At 60.9% G+C, this 13,590-nt stretch overlaps 1 protein-coding gene across 1 annotated transcript; it reads left to right on the top strand.

Moving 5' to 3' along the window:
- Positions 1-2,589: 2,589 nt before the first annotated feature.
- Positions 2,590-11,846, top strand: STARD7 (StAR related lipid transfer domain containing 7). Its single transcript, XM_075723961.1, has 8 exons — positions 2,590-2,996; positions 7,507-7,712; positions 7,998-8,047; positions 8,487-8,597; positions 8,689-8,771; positions 9,036-9,135; positions 9,716-9,800; positions 11,387-11,846. The coding sequence occupies exons 1-8, from the start codon at positions 2,590-2,592 to the stop codon at positions 11,572-11,574; spliced, it is 1,230 nt and encodes a 409-aa protein (XP_075580076.1). The 3' UTR covers positions 11,575-11,846.
- Positions 11,847-13,590: the final 1,744 nt, after the last annotated feature.

Here is a 13,590-nt window from a genome sequence, read left to right as displayed (position 1 = left end):
ATAAACACCCCTGCCTGCACCCCATTGCCCTGCACCCTGTTGCACCCCAATAACCAGCCCTGCCTACACCCCAATAACCGGCCCTGCCCGCACCCCATTGCCCTGCACCCCAATAACTGGCCCTGCACCCCACTGCCCTGCACCCCAATAACTGGCCCTGCACCCCATTGCCCTGCACCCCACTGCCCTGCACCCCAATAACCAGCCCTGCACCACATTGCCCTGCACCCCAATAACCAGCCCTGTCCGCACCCCATTGCCCTGCACCCCAATAACCGGCCCTGCACCCCATTGCCCTGCACCCCAATAACCGGCCCTGCCCGCACCCCACTGCTCTGCACCCCAGTATCCAGCCCTGCCCGCACCCCACTGCCCTGCACCCCAATAACCGGCCCTGCCCGCACCCCACTGCTCTGCACCCCAGTATCCAGCCCTGCCCGCATCCCATTGCCCTGCACCCCAATAACCGGCCCTGCACCCCACTGCCCTGCACCCCAGTAACCGGCCCTGCACCCCATTGCCCTGCACCCCACTGCCCTGCACCCCAATAACTGGCCCTGCACCACATTGCCCTGCACCCCAATAACCGGCCCTGCCCGCACCCCACTGCCCTGCATCCCAATAACCGGCCCTGCACCCCACTGCCCTGCACCCCAATTACCGGCCCGGCACCCCATTGCCCTGCACCCCATTGCCCTGCACCCCAATAACCGGCCCTGCCCGCACCCCATTGCCCTGCACCCCAATAACCGGCCCTGCACCCCAATTACCGGCCCTGCACCCCATTGCCCTGCACCCCAATAACCGGCCCTGCCCGCACCCCACTGCCCTGCACCCCAATTACCGGCCCTGCACCCCACTGCCCTGCACCCCAATAACCGGCCCTGCACCCCAATTACCGGCCCTGCACCCCATTGCCCTGCACCCCAATAACCGGCCCTGCCCGCACCCCACTGCCCTGCACCCCAATAACCGGCCCTGCACCCCACTGCCCTGCACCCCAATAACCAGCCCTGCCTGCACCCCATTGCCCTGCACCCCAATAACCGGCCCTGCACCCCACTGCCCTGCACCCCATTGCCCTGCACCCCAATAACTGGCCCTGCCCGCACCCCACTGCTCTGCACCCCAGTATCCAGCCCTGCCCACATCCCATTGCCCTGCACCCCAATAACCGGCCCTGCACCCCATTGCCCTGCACCCCGTTGCCCTGCACCCCAATAACCGGCCCTGCCCGCACCCCATTGCCCTGCACCCCAATAACCGGCCCTGCACCCCAATTACCGGCCCTGCACCCCATTGCCCTGCACCCCAATAACCGGCCCTGCCCGCACCCCACTGCCCTGCACCCCAATAACCGGCCCTGCCCGCACCCCATTGCCCTGCACCCCAATAACCGGCCCTGCACCCCAATTACCGGCCCTGCACCCCATTGCCCTGCACCCCAATAACCGGCCCTGCCCGCACCCCACTGCCCTGCACCCCAATTACCGGCCCTGCACCCCACTGCCCTGCACCCCAATAACCGGCCCTGCACCCCAATTACCGGCCCTGCACCCCATTGCCCTGCACCCCAATAACCGGCCCTGCCCGCACCCCACTGCCCTGCACCCCAATAACCGGCCCTGCACCCCACTGCCCTGCACCCCAATAACCAGCCCTGCCTGCACCCCATTGCCCTGCACCCCAATAACCGGCCCTGCACCCCACTGCCCTGCACCCCATTGCCCTGCACCCCAATAACTGGCCCTGCCCGCACCCCACTGCTCTGCACCCCAGTATCCAGCCCTGCCCACATCCCATTGCCCTGCACCCCAATAACCGGCCCTGCACCCCATTGCCCTGCACCCCGTTGCCCTGCACCCCAATAACCGGCCCTGCCCGCACCCCATTGCCCTGCACCCCAATAACCGGCCCTGCACCCCAATTACCGGCCCTGCACCCCATTGCCCTGCACCCCAATAACCGGCCCTGCCCGCACCCCACTGCCCTGCACCCCAATAACCGGCCCTGCACCCCATTGCCCTGCACCCCAATAACCGGCCCTGCACCCCACTGCCCTGCACCCCATTGCCCTGCACCCCAATAACCGGCCCTGCACCCCACTGCCCTGCACCCCATTGCCCTGCACCCCAATAACCGGCCCTGCACCCCACTGCCCTGCACCCCATTGCCCTGCACCCCAATAACCGGCCCTGCACCCCAATTACCGGCCCTGCACCCCATTGCCCTGCACCCCAATAACCGGCCCTGCCCGCACCCCACTGCCCTGCACCCCAGTAACCGGCCCTGCACCCCAATAACCGGCCCTGCCTCTGCTGGCGGGGGCGTGTCCCCGCGCCAAGCCCCGCCCCTTCCGGGCCAAGCCCCGCCCCTCCCGCCGCAAGCCCCGCCCCGCCCCCGATCCCCCCGCGCCCCGCGCGCCCTTGCCCTCCCTCCCGCGCGTCCGCGAGCGCGCAGGGGCGGGCGCTCCCCGCCGCCGGCCCAATGGTCGCGCGGGGGCGGCGAGGCGGCGGCCAATGGCGGGGCGGCGCGGCCTGATGACGCGCCCGGCGCGACGCGGGGCGGCCCGGGGAAGGCAGCGGCGGCATGTTGCAGCCGCGGCGGCCGCTCGTCGGCCTCCTCGCCCGCTGCGCCCGCGCCGCCCGCCTGGGCCCCCGCCCGCCCGGGCCCGCCGAGGCCCCCCCCGCTGCCGGTGGCCAGGCGGGGGGCGGCGCGGGGCGGCGGGGCCTGCTGGGCCTGCTGGCGCGGCAGTGCAGCTGCGTGACGGGGCAGCGGGCGCGGCGGGCCCGGTACCGCGGCGGTGGTGGTAGCGGCGGGGACGGGGCGGCGGAGCGGGCGAGGCGCGGCGGCGGCGGGTGGTGGTGGTGGTGGTGGTGGTGGCGGGGGCTGTGCCGAGGCCGCCCCGCCTTCGCCGCCACCGGCCGCCTCATGGCGACCCTGGCCGGCGTCTTCGTCTGGGACGGGCAGCGCATCGAGGAGGAGGAGCTGCAGCGGTGGGTGTCCGCCGCGGGGCCCCCGGGACCAGGACAACCCCCCCTCCCCATCCTCGGTGGCCGGGAACCCTCCAAGCCCTCGGTGGCCCGGGGTCCCCAGCGCTCGGGGACCCCAAAACCCCCGATCCCCCTGTTCCGTAGGGCCCGGGGTGCCCCCCACATCCTCAGGGGTTCCCCCCCCCGCCCTTGCCGTGCCCCCGCCAGCTCTTTAGAGATGCTCCCGCCCAGGTCCCCCATCGTGAGGGCTGCACCCCCATTTCCGAAAGCTCGAGGGGTGCCCTCCCAAATCCGTGGGGATCCCCTCACACTCCCCCAAGTTTTCTTGGGTGCTGCTGCCCTCACCAGCCTTCCCGGGCCTGGCGTTGCCCACCCTCTGCAGCTCTGCCCCATAGGTGGGCCTGGGGGTGCTCCCCTCAAGTTCTCACCCCACTGGGTGCCCCCCTAAATCTATCGGGGTGCTCCCCCAAATCCTCCCAGCCCTTTTTTGGGGGGGTGGGGTGTGCACTCTTTGTTACCTAAATTCTGTCCCTACATGATGTGCCCCCTGCAAACTCACTGGGGCCTTGGGGTGCTCCCCTACCCCCCCCAGTTCCCTGCCTGTTGTCCCCCCCTCCATCTCCCCCCCACCCCCCAAATCCTGCCCCAAGAGGGTGCCTCCCCCAAACCCTCCCCACAGTGTTTTTGGGGTGTCCCCCCGGGGGGTGCTGCAGAAAGGGGTGCCCCCCCTCGCCCCAATACCGGGTGCCCCCCGTCGTGCTGCTGCGCGGAGCCTTTACGGGGGGGGGGGGGGGGGGGGGGGGGGGGCGGCGCTGGCACGGGGCGGGGGGGACGTGGTGCCCCCGATCCGACGGGATGGCGATGGAGGGACCGTCCTCCCACCTTGCCAGTTGCTTTTTTTAGACGGCCGCTGAAGCGCGCGGCTTCATTTAGGTGTAGTTGTCCAGCCTAGCTTGTGACAAAGTGGGGGTGAGTCAGGAGCGGGTAATTAAAACTTAATGAAGAAAAAAAAAAACCTTAATGAAAGCTTGGAGTGCGATGGAGCATCGCCGGGTTTCCCCTCTCTTAAATTCTGCGTCTGGGTGCCTCGTCCAGACTGTCCTGTGGGCATTAAATACCCAGTATTTGTTTAAGCAGCTTACCCAAGGCATAATTAAATCTTAAAGCTAACGAGAAATGACCCTCGTGCCCCGATTTGTGACACCTTCAAGCGTTTTAGCAAGATCCCTGGCCCTTAATGCGCCGCTGACGCTGGAAAAAGGACCAAATCTGGGTTTTATTCCCTAACGAGGAGCCGCCGCTCTGCGTTGCGCGGCCTTTGGGGTCCCGGTGCCGAGGAGGAACCCTGCCCGATGCGTTCCGTCGGGCTCGGCAGCGCTCGGCTTAGGCCTGGGATTAAAAGCGGAGTCGGTCTTGTCTCGTTCAAGGTTATTCCTTGCAGACTTGAGCCTCCTCACCTTCATTAAGGACTGCTCGAGCCCAATCCTCTTCCAGTGCGCTTTACCAGGCAAGGGAGAGTTCACTTTTATTATTCCTCTTTATTACCTACTTTCTCCTTATTCCTTTAATCGTTTACTCTCCATTATGACGCGTTAGGCTTCAGTCGAGTTGCGGGAGTGATGAAGCCCGCAGCAAAGTCTTTGCTCGTTGCTACAATGAGTTGGAGTCACGGGGTGGGGGTTGGCAGGAGAGCTTTGCTCTCCTCTCTTCGACGGCCACTGTATTTTTTATTATTTTTTTTTACAAGAGAAGTGAGAGTACCCCGCACGCGAGCTCGAAATGACGGCAGAAATAAATAAATAGGCTAAAACTGCGTGGGGCAAATTCTTCCCGGTCAGCTCGGCCGTGCCTTTGTGTCAGCCAGGGAGCTGTGTCTCCTCCCGGGGTTTAAAATAGCTCTCTGCTTCGGTATCGTCTTTCTCTTCCCCTCCCGCCTCCCCTTCTTCTCTATTCCCCTCTCCTTTAACTTTGGGGAAGTCTTTTTTTCTTTCTTGATAAATCCAAAATCCCTGCCGTCCCCACCTCCCGGCACACTGGTTCGTAGCCGTTGCGGGGGGGTTAAAAATGGCAAGGGAGAGCTCTGCCCGCGGTCGGCGTCGCCCCCGGCCTGCCCCGCTCTCCGTGCCGTGGCGTCGGGCCCGCTGCTGGCGCAGAAACGCCAGTTAAGGGAGGCCGGGGAAGCGGCTCTCGGCGTCTGCCCGTAATTTGGCTGCTGGCTGATGAAGGTGCCTCGACAAAGGCACTGAGCGACGGAGCCCCTCGCTGAGGTGAGAGCTTTGCTGCTGGGCTGGGAGCCGCCGCCGCCGCCTTCCCCGGCAATTAGCTTCGTTTAGAAATTAAAGCCCTTGCCGTTAAGGCGCTGGTGACGGCTGTTTGGTTTTCAGGTGTTGCGGCACCGTGCCCCTTCCTCACGGAGAGGGGAATCCTGGATTTTGTTTCTTACACCGTGAGGGTTTGGTTTTCGGGTGTTGCGGCACCGTGCCCCTTCCTCACGGAGAGGGGAATCCTGGATTTTGTTTCTTACACAATGAGGGTTTGGTTTTCGGGTGTTGCGGCACCGTGCCCCTTCCTCAGGAAGAGGGGGATCCTGGATTTTGTTTTTTATGCCGTGAGACGGGCGCTGTTTGCAGAGGGACAGGGGCGAGGCCGGCAGCAGCCTCACGCCTTGGTGCGGATAAACCCTGTGGCTGTTGTTTTCCTAGCTCGTCTCCGACGAAGATGGTGAAGCAGGAGCGTGGAGGCTTTGCTCCCTGCTGCTGTTTGATCCCATCCCATCCCGCTGCCCTCCGTGGAGCGGCTCGGCTGCCGTCACGGAGATGATCCGGCTGAGAAATGTCGCCTGGTCCTGATTCCCCGGCTCGCTGCCGCGGGCTCCGCGCCTCTCCAACCCCATCTCGGTTTGCTAACCCGGCCGGTTCAGGTTTTTTTGCGGCGTCGGTGAGAGGAGTTGGCTGACGGAGGGACGGGGCGAAGGCTGTAATGGATAAACCGGAGGTGGGAAGGAGGGGACGGAGGGAGCGGGGCTCTCCCCGCTCAGTGAAGGGGACGGTGGGGTGCGGAGGAGTGTTCATGCCGGAGCTGCGCCCACTGAACCAGGAGGAAAGCGGGGTTTGTGGATCAAATTTGTCCTGCGAAACTTTCAGACCAGGGGAGGCTGGCAGCTTGGTGATTTCCAGGGACCGTGAATATTAATTCAGCCAGACCAGCGAGACCTGCCTTGCAGGTTACAAATTTGTGCTTTATTTCCGGCTGATGCTAATTACTTTCATATAATTAGCATCTTCAGGCACTGCCGGGAGGGTTGAAAGCGCCGCAGGCAGCGAGGGATCCTCCTACCTTGAGGTTGAGGGCTCCAGGTGTAGATAAACCGGGTGTTCCCCTCTCGTGTTTTATTTTGGGGGGGGGCTGAGGCCGCAGCTCGCGGGGATTTATCCCAGCGCTGGGAGCTTTTCCTGCCTTTTCTCTTCCCCACGTATTTTTGAGACCTGAGATCTAAATCCAATTCCAGTTTCCGTAGGTGAAGGATGCTGAAACTGGCATCGATGCTCCGTGGAGCCGCGTTTGTGGGAAGCCCCCGCGTCCTCTGTCTCCTTCCCTCTCGCGGGAGAGGCCGCCGTCCCCCTCAGCCGCCGTCGGTGATTCCCTTCTTGTCGCGTTGCAGGCTGAGAGGGGCTCTCAGGAGCCAACCCGCCCCCCGAAACCTTCCTGACCCCGCTCTCCTTCCCTCCCCGCTTCCTTTTGCGCCCCGAGTCTCAATCTTCCGAATGCCTTCGTACCTCGGCGCCATCGATCCGAAAATCCTTCTTTTCCCTAAATCCACCTTACTTTGTTTCATCCTGCGCAACTTCCGTTCGATTCAGCCAGGAAAAAAAAAAACCTGGTTTGCGAGCATCCGACGGTGACTGCTGCGGCTTTTTTTTCCTCTTTTTCCTTTGTGGAAAAGCTGATATTCCCCGAGGACGAGGGTGGTTTGTCCGCCGCAACTCACCGGAGCGGGGTAGAAACGCTTCCCAGCCGCACAAGGAACAAGCCCCTGCACGCTTCCCCTAAAAAACAGCCACCATCCCACGGGGTTTGGTTTTTTTTTTTTCCCCTTCCTCTGCGTGAAGAGCAAGTCCTGCAGCGTGGGTGACATTTTGTGCTGCTGCCAAGCCCCCCTGGCTTCGGGAACCCCGGCAGCTGCGTTTAACCCCGGCCTGGGTTTCCACCCTGCAAGAGGACGGGGGAAGCCCCCTCCCCGAACGCACCCCGGCGCGGTTGTTTCAATGCTGTATCGTATACATAAGCGCAAGACCCTTAGGACGAAAGAAAAAGGCTGCAGGGATGGGGTTTCTGTGCCCGTGAGCGACCCAAGCAGCAGGGGAGAGCCCAGGCTGCTCTTCCCGCACCAAAAACCCTCTAGATGAAGCCTGGACCATGCTGGGAAGGTTTTGCCGGGCTCCATCTGTAGCAGAAAGGCTCCGACGAAGCTTTGGTTCCTGACTGGTTTGGTTTTTGTCTTTTTCCCTTCAAGGTCCGCGCAGGAGATGAAGCACATGGAGAACGTATCCAGCCTGTTCCAGGGCAGCAGCGCGGGCGAGTATCAACGGCCAGATCCCAAAGCGGAACAAGAAGCGGTCGCCGCTCCCGGGGAGCAGCCCTGGGAGATGATCATGGACAAGAAGCACTTTAAGCTCTGGCGGCGGCCGATCGAGGGCACCCATTTATACCAGTACCGAGGTAACGCTGCTCCCCGTACCCGCCCTGTAGCTGGTTTTCCCTGCGCCGAGGCCTCGGGGCGGGGTGTGCCCCCTGCGTCCCGCCAGGCCTGTATTTATAGGAAATGGGGAAAAAAATGGGAGTTGTTGTCCTTTGCGTCCCTCTCCGCAGATCCCAGCCCCCCTTTAGCCCTTCAGAGGGGTCCCAGCCCTGCCACCTGCCTTGGAAAACGCCTTTTCCTTTTAATCCCGATCAAGATTAAAAACTTGCCAATGCCTGGGACTAAAAACTTTCTCTTTTCCGCAGTGTTTGGGTCGTACACGGATGTGACTCCCAGGCAGTTCTTCAACGTACAGGTGAGCGCCTCCGAAACCCGCGCTGCGTGGCACGGTAGAGCCAAAGCACGGCCACTGCCAGAGCGGTGGGTAGAGAAACAGTGAACGTTCTTTTCTCCTTACCCCATTTACGTGATCGGGAGCCGATCCCACTACAGCTCACGTGCAGGGTGCATTATCCCACGCCCCCATCGGGTTTTGCCGCTGGAAGCGAAGGATCGGGACGCGTGGGCTCGCGATGGGCTGCAGGAGCGCGGCGGGTTTCTGGTCCTGGCTCGCGCTCTGCCAGCTCCTGCGCTTCCTCTTCTGGTGACTTTCAAAGAGTTTTTAATAATTTCCTGGTGGGTAAAATGCCTGACCGTGACGCAGCTTGTTTCCACGGGGTGAGGAGAAGGGCCGGTTACCTTCCTTTACCGACGCCGCTGGGTTTTGTTGTGACTCAGCCTCTCTTTCTTGCCAGCTGGACACTGAATATAGGAAGAAATGGGACTCGCTGGTCATCAAACTGGACGTAATCGAGAGAGACCTGGCCACTGGCTCAGAAGTGATCCACTGGGTCACTCATTTCCCAGTGAGTGGTTCCTTCTTTCCCGCTCCGGTGATCCTCCTTACCCCCGGCAGACGGCTGGCGGGGTTTGACGCCTCTTCTTTCTCCTCCCCAGTACCCGATGTACTCGCGAGACTACGTGTACGTCCGACGGTACAGCGTAGACAAAGAGAACAACCTGATGGTCCTGGTCTCACGGTAGGTACTGCCGGGCCCACCTCCCGACGGCTTTCTCCTGTCTGTAAAAATTGAGAGCTGGGTATAAATTTTACGGGCTTTTTTTTTTTTTTTTATAAAAAAAACTGTGTCAAAACTTTGGGGATCTGTCTCAAAAATACGGCTGCCTTCGCTGGGGTGAAAACGTTGTTTTCTGAGCATCCACCCCCAAAATGCCAGCAGATCCTCGGTGTAGCCCACACCCGGAGCTCACCCTGTGCTGCTCCCTTCTCTCGTCCCCTCCAGGGCAGTGGAGCATCCAAGCGTCCCCGAAGACCCCGAATATGTTCGGGTCAGAACCTATGAATCCCAAATGGTCATCCGTCCTCACAAAACCTTTGATGAGGTGCGTTTTTGGGGCTTGGGCTGGGAAACGGAGCGGCAAGATCTTGTTGCGAGATTGCTTCTTCCTGCTCTGACCGCTGCTCCGAGGGGAACCGTTCCTTCTCTGGCCGCGATCCGCAGCGCTGAGCTGGGGATGAGAGGCTGGAGTCGGAAAAGAGGGAGGAGTTTGTTCCCCAAAGGCGAGGGAAACCCATCCACGTGCAGCTCTGGAAGGATTTGAAGCTCTATCCCGGTAGCTTGAGACTCCCTGCAGGAGTCTGGTGCTCCCAGGGCACCAAACCGAGCACTGGGCTCCTTTTGAAAAGCCTTAAACCTCACAAGTCTCCTTCCTAGCGCTTAATATTCTCACAAAAAGCGTCGCTGGGTCTTTGCGGGGTATCCGGAGCCTGAAGAGAGCGTGCTGGGTCAGCGGAGGACGAGGGGAATGGCACCTCCTCCTCCAAAAAAACCTCCCTGCGCGCTTTCACCGGGTCTTGATGGGGCTGCGTCGCCTCCTTAACCCTGCGAGCCACCCTGAAGGGCATTTAAGCCCCTTAGAGTTCCTCTGCCAGCTCAGGCTCACTCGCCTTCTCCTTTCCCAGAACGGTTTCGACTACTTGCTGACCTACAGCGACAACCCGCAGACCGTGTTCCCCCGTTACTGCGTCAGCTGGATGGTCTCCAGCGGTGAGTGAGAATTCACCCCTCGGTGAGAAATTCCTCCAGCTCCCCTCCTGCCTTTCCCCTTCCCGCACTGTGCGGGGTGGAAAACAGACGGAGAAGCTGTAAAAATCGCCAGCTGGAGGATTTGGGGGTGGTTTTGGTGCCTGGGGCTGCTCTTCCTTTCTCATGGCGGGGAAGGAAGCCCTGCCTGGATTCCTGGCCTTGAGGAGGAAAGGGGTTTGTGCACAAGGATGCTCTTTCTCTCAGGTTCCAGAAGGAAAAAAAAACTAGCAGGATCCCTTTTTTTTTTTTTTTTTTTTTTTTTAATAAAATGAGCTGGTTTTTCCTTACTTGAGAGCAGCCTTGGCTCTGAAGCATTTCTGCAACCAAGTTCTTCCCCCTTACACCAAACAAGGGAGAAAATTTCTAGTCAGAGGTGCGGTGCCTGCGCCGAGACTCCCACGAAGGAGCTTGGCTTTATGTGGAGGGGGAAAAAAAAAAAAAGAAAAAAAAGAAAAAAAAGCGGCGTTTAAAGGATGTGGCCGAGCCGACGGCTCCTGCGGAAGAGCCCGAGGCGCGCTCGGCGTTGCGATACCCGCCGGAGCTGTTCACCGCTCGCCTGCAAGACGCAGGGGCAGGGTGGAGAGCGCGGCTCGCTCGTGGGAGCGGCAGAAAAAGGGGCTGCCGCCACCTCCAATCCTCGTCTTACTCATCGCCGGGGGCAATAAAACCAAAAATCTGGCCCGTGGTGATTTTTTTTTTTCTTCATTTCTCTTACCATCCCACGGCTTGCGGTAGAGACTGACGTGAGGAGGAGTTGAAAGACGTTCCTTCAACGCGCTCGAGCATCGGACCAACCGTTTTGGTTGGGGTTTTTTTTTCTTTTTTCTTGCACCTCCCTGCTTTGCCAACCACTGAAACCTCTTTTCTTCCGGAGTTTGCTCTTCAATGCAGCTAAAAAGGCGCCTAAAGCTCCGGGAGAGCTGGTGTCACCCCCACACCCCTGTGCCACGGTAACTGCGTGGTGCAGGGGCCTCCTCCCTGCGCTTAATGCTCATATTTTATTTTATTTTAGAATAAAAATGATGAGTGGTGGGAGAACAACATCTCCAGGTGGGCCTGCGCGGAGCTGGTGCAGCCCTGCCTGGGGCAGAGGTGGTAATTTGGAAGGCGAAATATTAATTCATGTCTCGGCTCCCAGCTCGCTTAGAACGTAGCCAAGAGGCGGTGAGGTTCCTCTTCCAGACCAGATCTCAGCGAGTCAGATAAGAGTTGATTTTTTTTTTTAATTAAAAAAAAAAAAAGACGACAAACAAAAAACCCCAAACAAAACCCAGCACAAAGCACCGGAAGCGTGACATTATAACCGAGCGAGGGGACGGGAAGCGGCGGAAGCGCCTTAATGCCAGCGAGGTTGCGGGATCCCCTTCAAATAAAGCAGCGTTATTAGGAGAGAAAAGGAAAATGAGGGTGGAAAAGAGAAATCGGAGGAGCTGGGGAGGGAGCTGGACGCAGGAGGAGCTTCCCTCCAGCATCGCCGGAGCCAAATCCCTCTCCCGCTTTACTCAACCTTTTTTTTTTTTTTTTTTTTTTTTTTTCCTTCCCGCCAGGTATGCCGGATTTCCTGGAGAAACTGCACACGGCAGCCCTGAAAGCCAAAAAGATGGAGATTGAAGTGCGGGACTATATGTCTGCCAAGCCCCTCGAGAGCGGCGGCGGCGAGGGCAAGGCCAGCGTGGCGACAGCGGAGCACAAGAGCGACGCTACCTGCAGCCCTGCCCAGCTGGAATACGCCTGAGGAGCCGCTCCTCCGGCCCCGGGACGGGAGCCGGGCTCCGGAGAGGGACCTGTGCCGCTGCCGCCCGAGCTTAGTTCGGGATTTTTGGGTTTTTTTTTTTTTTTTTCCCCCTCCCCATCTCCAAAGCTCTGCTCCCTCTCGAGGACGGGGATCCTGTCCCCTACGCCGTGTGTGTTCGTGGCCAGGCTGATGAAATCTCATGTCGTGTAATCGTTTTTTTTCTGTACTGGTAAATATTTTTCCCCTCCCTAACAGGAAAAAAAATATCCTTAAAAAAAAAAAAACCAAAAAAAAAAACCAAACCCAAAAGGCACAACCCAACCCCATCTTTTATCGCGGCATGGGCAGCCTCTCCCCGCCCTGCCCGGCCCCTCCTTTGCTCATCCCTCTTCGGACTCTTGACGCCGAATATTTTTGGGTCTTGCTTTTGCACGGCGGCGCCTGGTTGAGGATGCTCCGCGGCACCGTCCCGGCGTGGGCTTTGGTTTTTTATTTTTCCCCCCCCGCCACCAAAAAAGACCCTTCAACCTCCTCGGCCCGCAGGGGTTGGCATTACCGGCGTGGTGAAACCAGGGGGGAAAAATGCTCTTTTGGGGGTGGTTTTTAGCGGCTGCTTTGTTGTAGGGGAGGGCAGAGCTCACGGTGCAGCACGGCACCGCGCGTCGCCGGCACCGCTGCCGTGGGGCCGGGGCCGATGCCGCCGGGACACGTTGGCCCTCGGGAGCGGGGGAAGCGGGTGGGAGCAGCAAAATACAAATAAATCTTCTGCCGTAGCGCCGGCTGCCCGCCTGCCCCCCGCATCCTCATTAGCTTTTCCCGTTAACGAGCCCCTCTGGGCTGTGGCGGATGGGTCCCATTCCCCCCCCGCCAGGCGCCAGCTTTGGGGTTCGTCCCCCGCAGCGGCGTTAACTCAGCTCCCCCTTGCACCCCCTTAAAATAAACCAGTCGTAAGTACTAATTCTAAATATTAATTCTAAATATTAATTCCCCCTTGAGAACAAATTAAGCGCCAATTAATGGCCCCCTCCCTACCTGCAGCGCCCAACGCCGCGGCCCCCGTGAGCGTCGTTAATCAGCGCCCTTTAATGAGGACGCGCCCCGGGAGCGGGATGCACCTGCCCCCATGTAATGAATTATTTTTTGGGGGGGGGGGGTCCCCACCATTTTGGGTTTGGCGACTGCGCCGGGGCAGCGTTGTTTGGGTGCTGTGGGTGAGGGAAGGGTCCTGTGTGTCCCCCCCAAGGTTTGGGGGTTTTGGGGGGGACGGGGGGGGGGTTGTCCCCACCCTGGGTGTTTTGGGGTTCATAGGTGCTGCTCCCGTGGGGTTTTGGGGGGGCACTGGTGAGGCCATGGGCACAAATCGGCCCCAAAATGGCCCCTTGGGGGTGGTGAGGGGGCTGGGGGGGGGTAGAAATGTCCCCACTGAGGATTTGGGGACGGGGGCCGGTGGCTTGGCTCCGTCCCCGTCCCAGCAGGCGTTTGGTGACGGGATTTGGGGCGCGAGGGGGCTGGGCTTGGGGGGGTGCTGAGGGCCGGGACCCCCCCGGGACCCCTCGCCAGCGTCCCCGTCCCCTGGGCGGGAGGCGGTGGCTGATTTTGGGGTGCGCTGGTGGCCGTGGGGTCAAGCGCCCGCAGGCGATGCCGCAGACGGTGGGCGCGCACCCGTGGGTGCTGGGGGTGACGCAGCCGGGGTCCCCCACCGCCCTGTCCCTGTGTCCGTCCGTCCGTCCCCCCCGGGTGATTTGGGGACACGGGGGGGGGTGCCTGTGTCCCCCTTCCCAGGTGATTTGGGGATACGGGGAGTGACTGTCCTGTCCCGTCCCCCCCCCCCCGGGTGATTTGGGGACACGGGGGGGGGTGGGTGCCTGTCCCCCCCCCTCCCTGGGTGATTTGGGAACACAGGGGGGTGCCTGTGTGTCGTCCCCCCCCGGGTGATTTGGGGACACGGGGGGGTACCTGTCCCCCCCCTCCCCTCCCTGGGTGATTTGGGGACACGGGGGGGGTGCCTGTCCCCCC

The sequence above is a fragment of the Pelecanus crispus genome, chromosome 21 (assembly GCF_030463565.1).
Source record: "Pelecanus crispus isolate bPelCri1 chromosome 21, bPelCri1.pri, whole genome shotgun sequence".
In the NCBI taxonomy this organism is placed as follows: domain Eukaryota; kingdom Metazoa; phylum Chordata; class Aves; order Pelecaniformes; family Pelecanidae; genus Pelecanus; species Pelecanus crispus.
Note: the sequence above shows the minus strand (reverse complement) of the source record. Positions and strands in the feature narration are given on the sequence as shown.

What these genes read in the sequence shown, in the direction of transcription:
- STARD7 (XM_075723961.1), top strand. Translation starts at nt 2,590, where the DNA reads ATGTTGCAGCCGCGGCGGCCGCTCGTCGGCCTCCTCGCCCGCTGCGCC. An exon ending in GAGGAGGAGGAGCTGCAGCG is followed by an intron (nt 2,997 to 7,506) that starts GTGGGTGTCCGC and finishes TTTCCCTTCAAG; the next exon opens with GTCCGCGCAGGAGATGAAGC. An exon ending in CCATTTATACCAGTACCGAG is followed by an intron (nt 7,713 to 7,997) that starts GTAACGCTGCTC and finishes TCTTTTCCGCAG; the next exon opens with TGTTTGGGTCGTACACGGAT.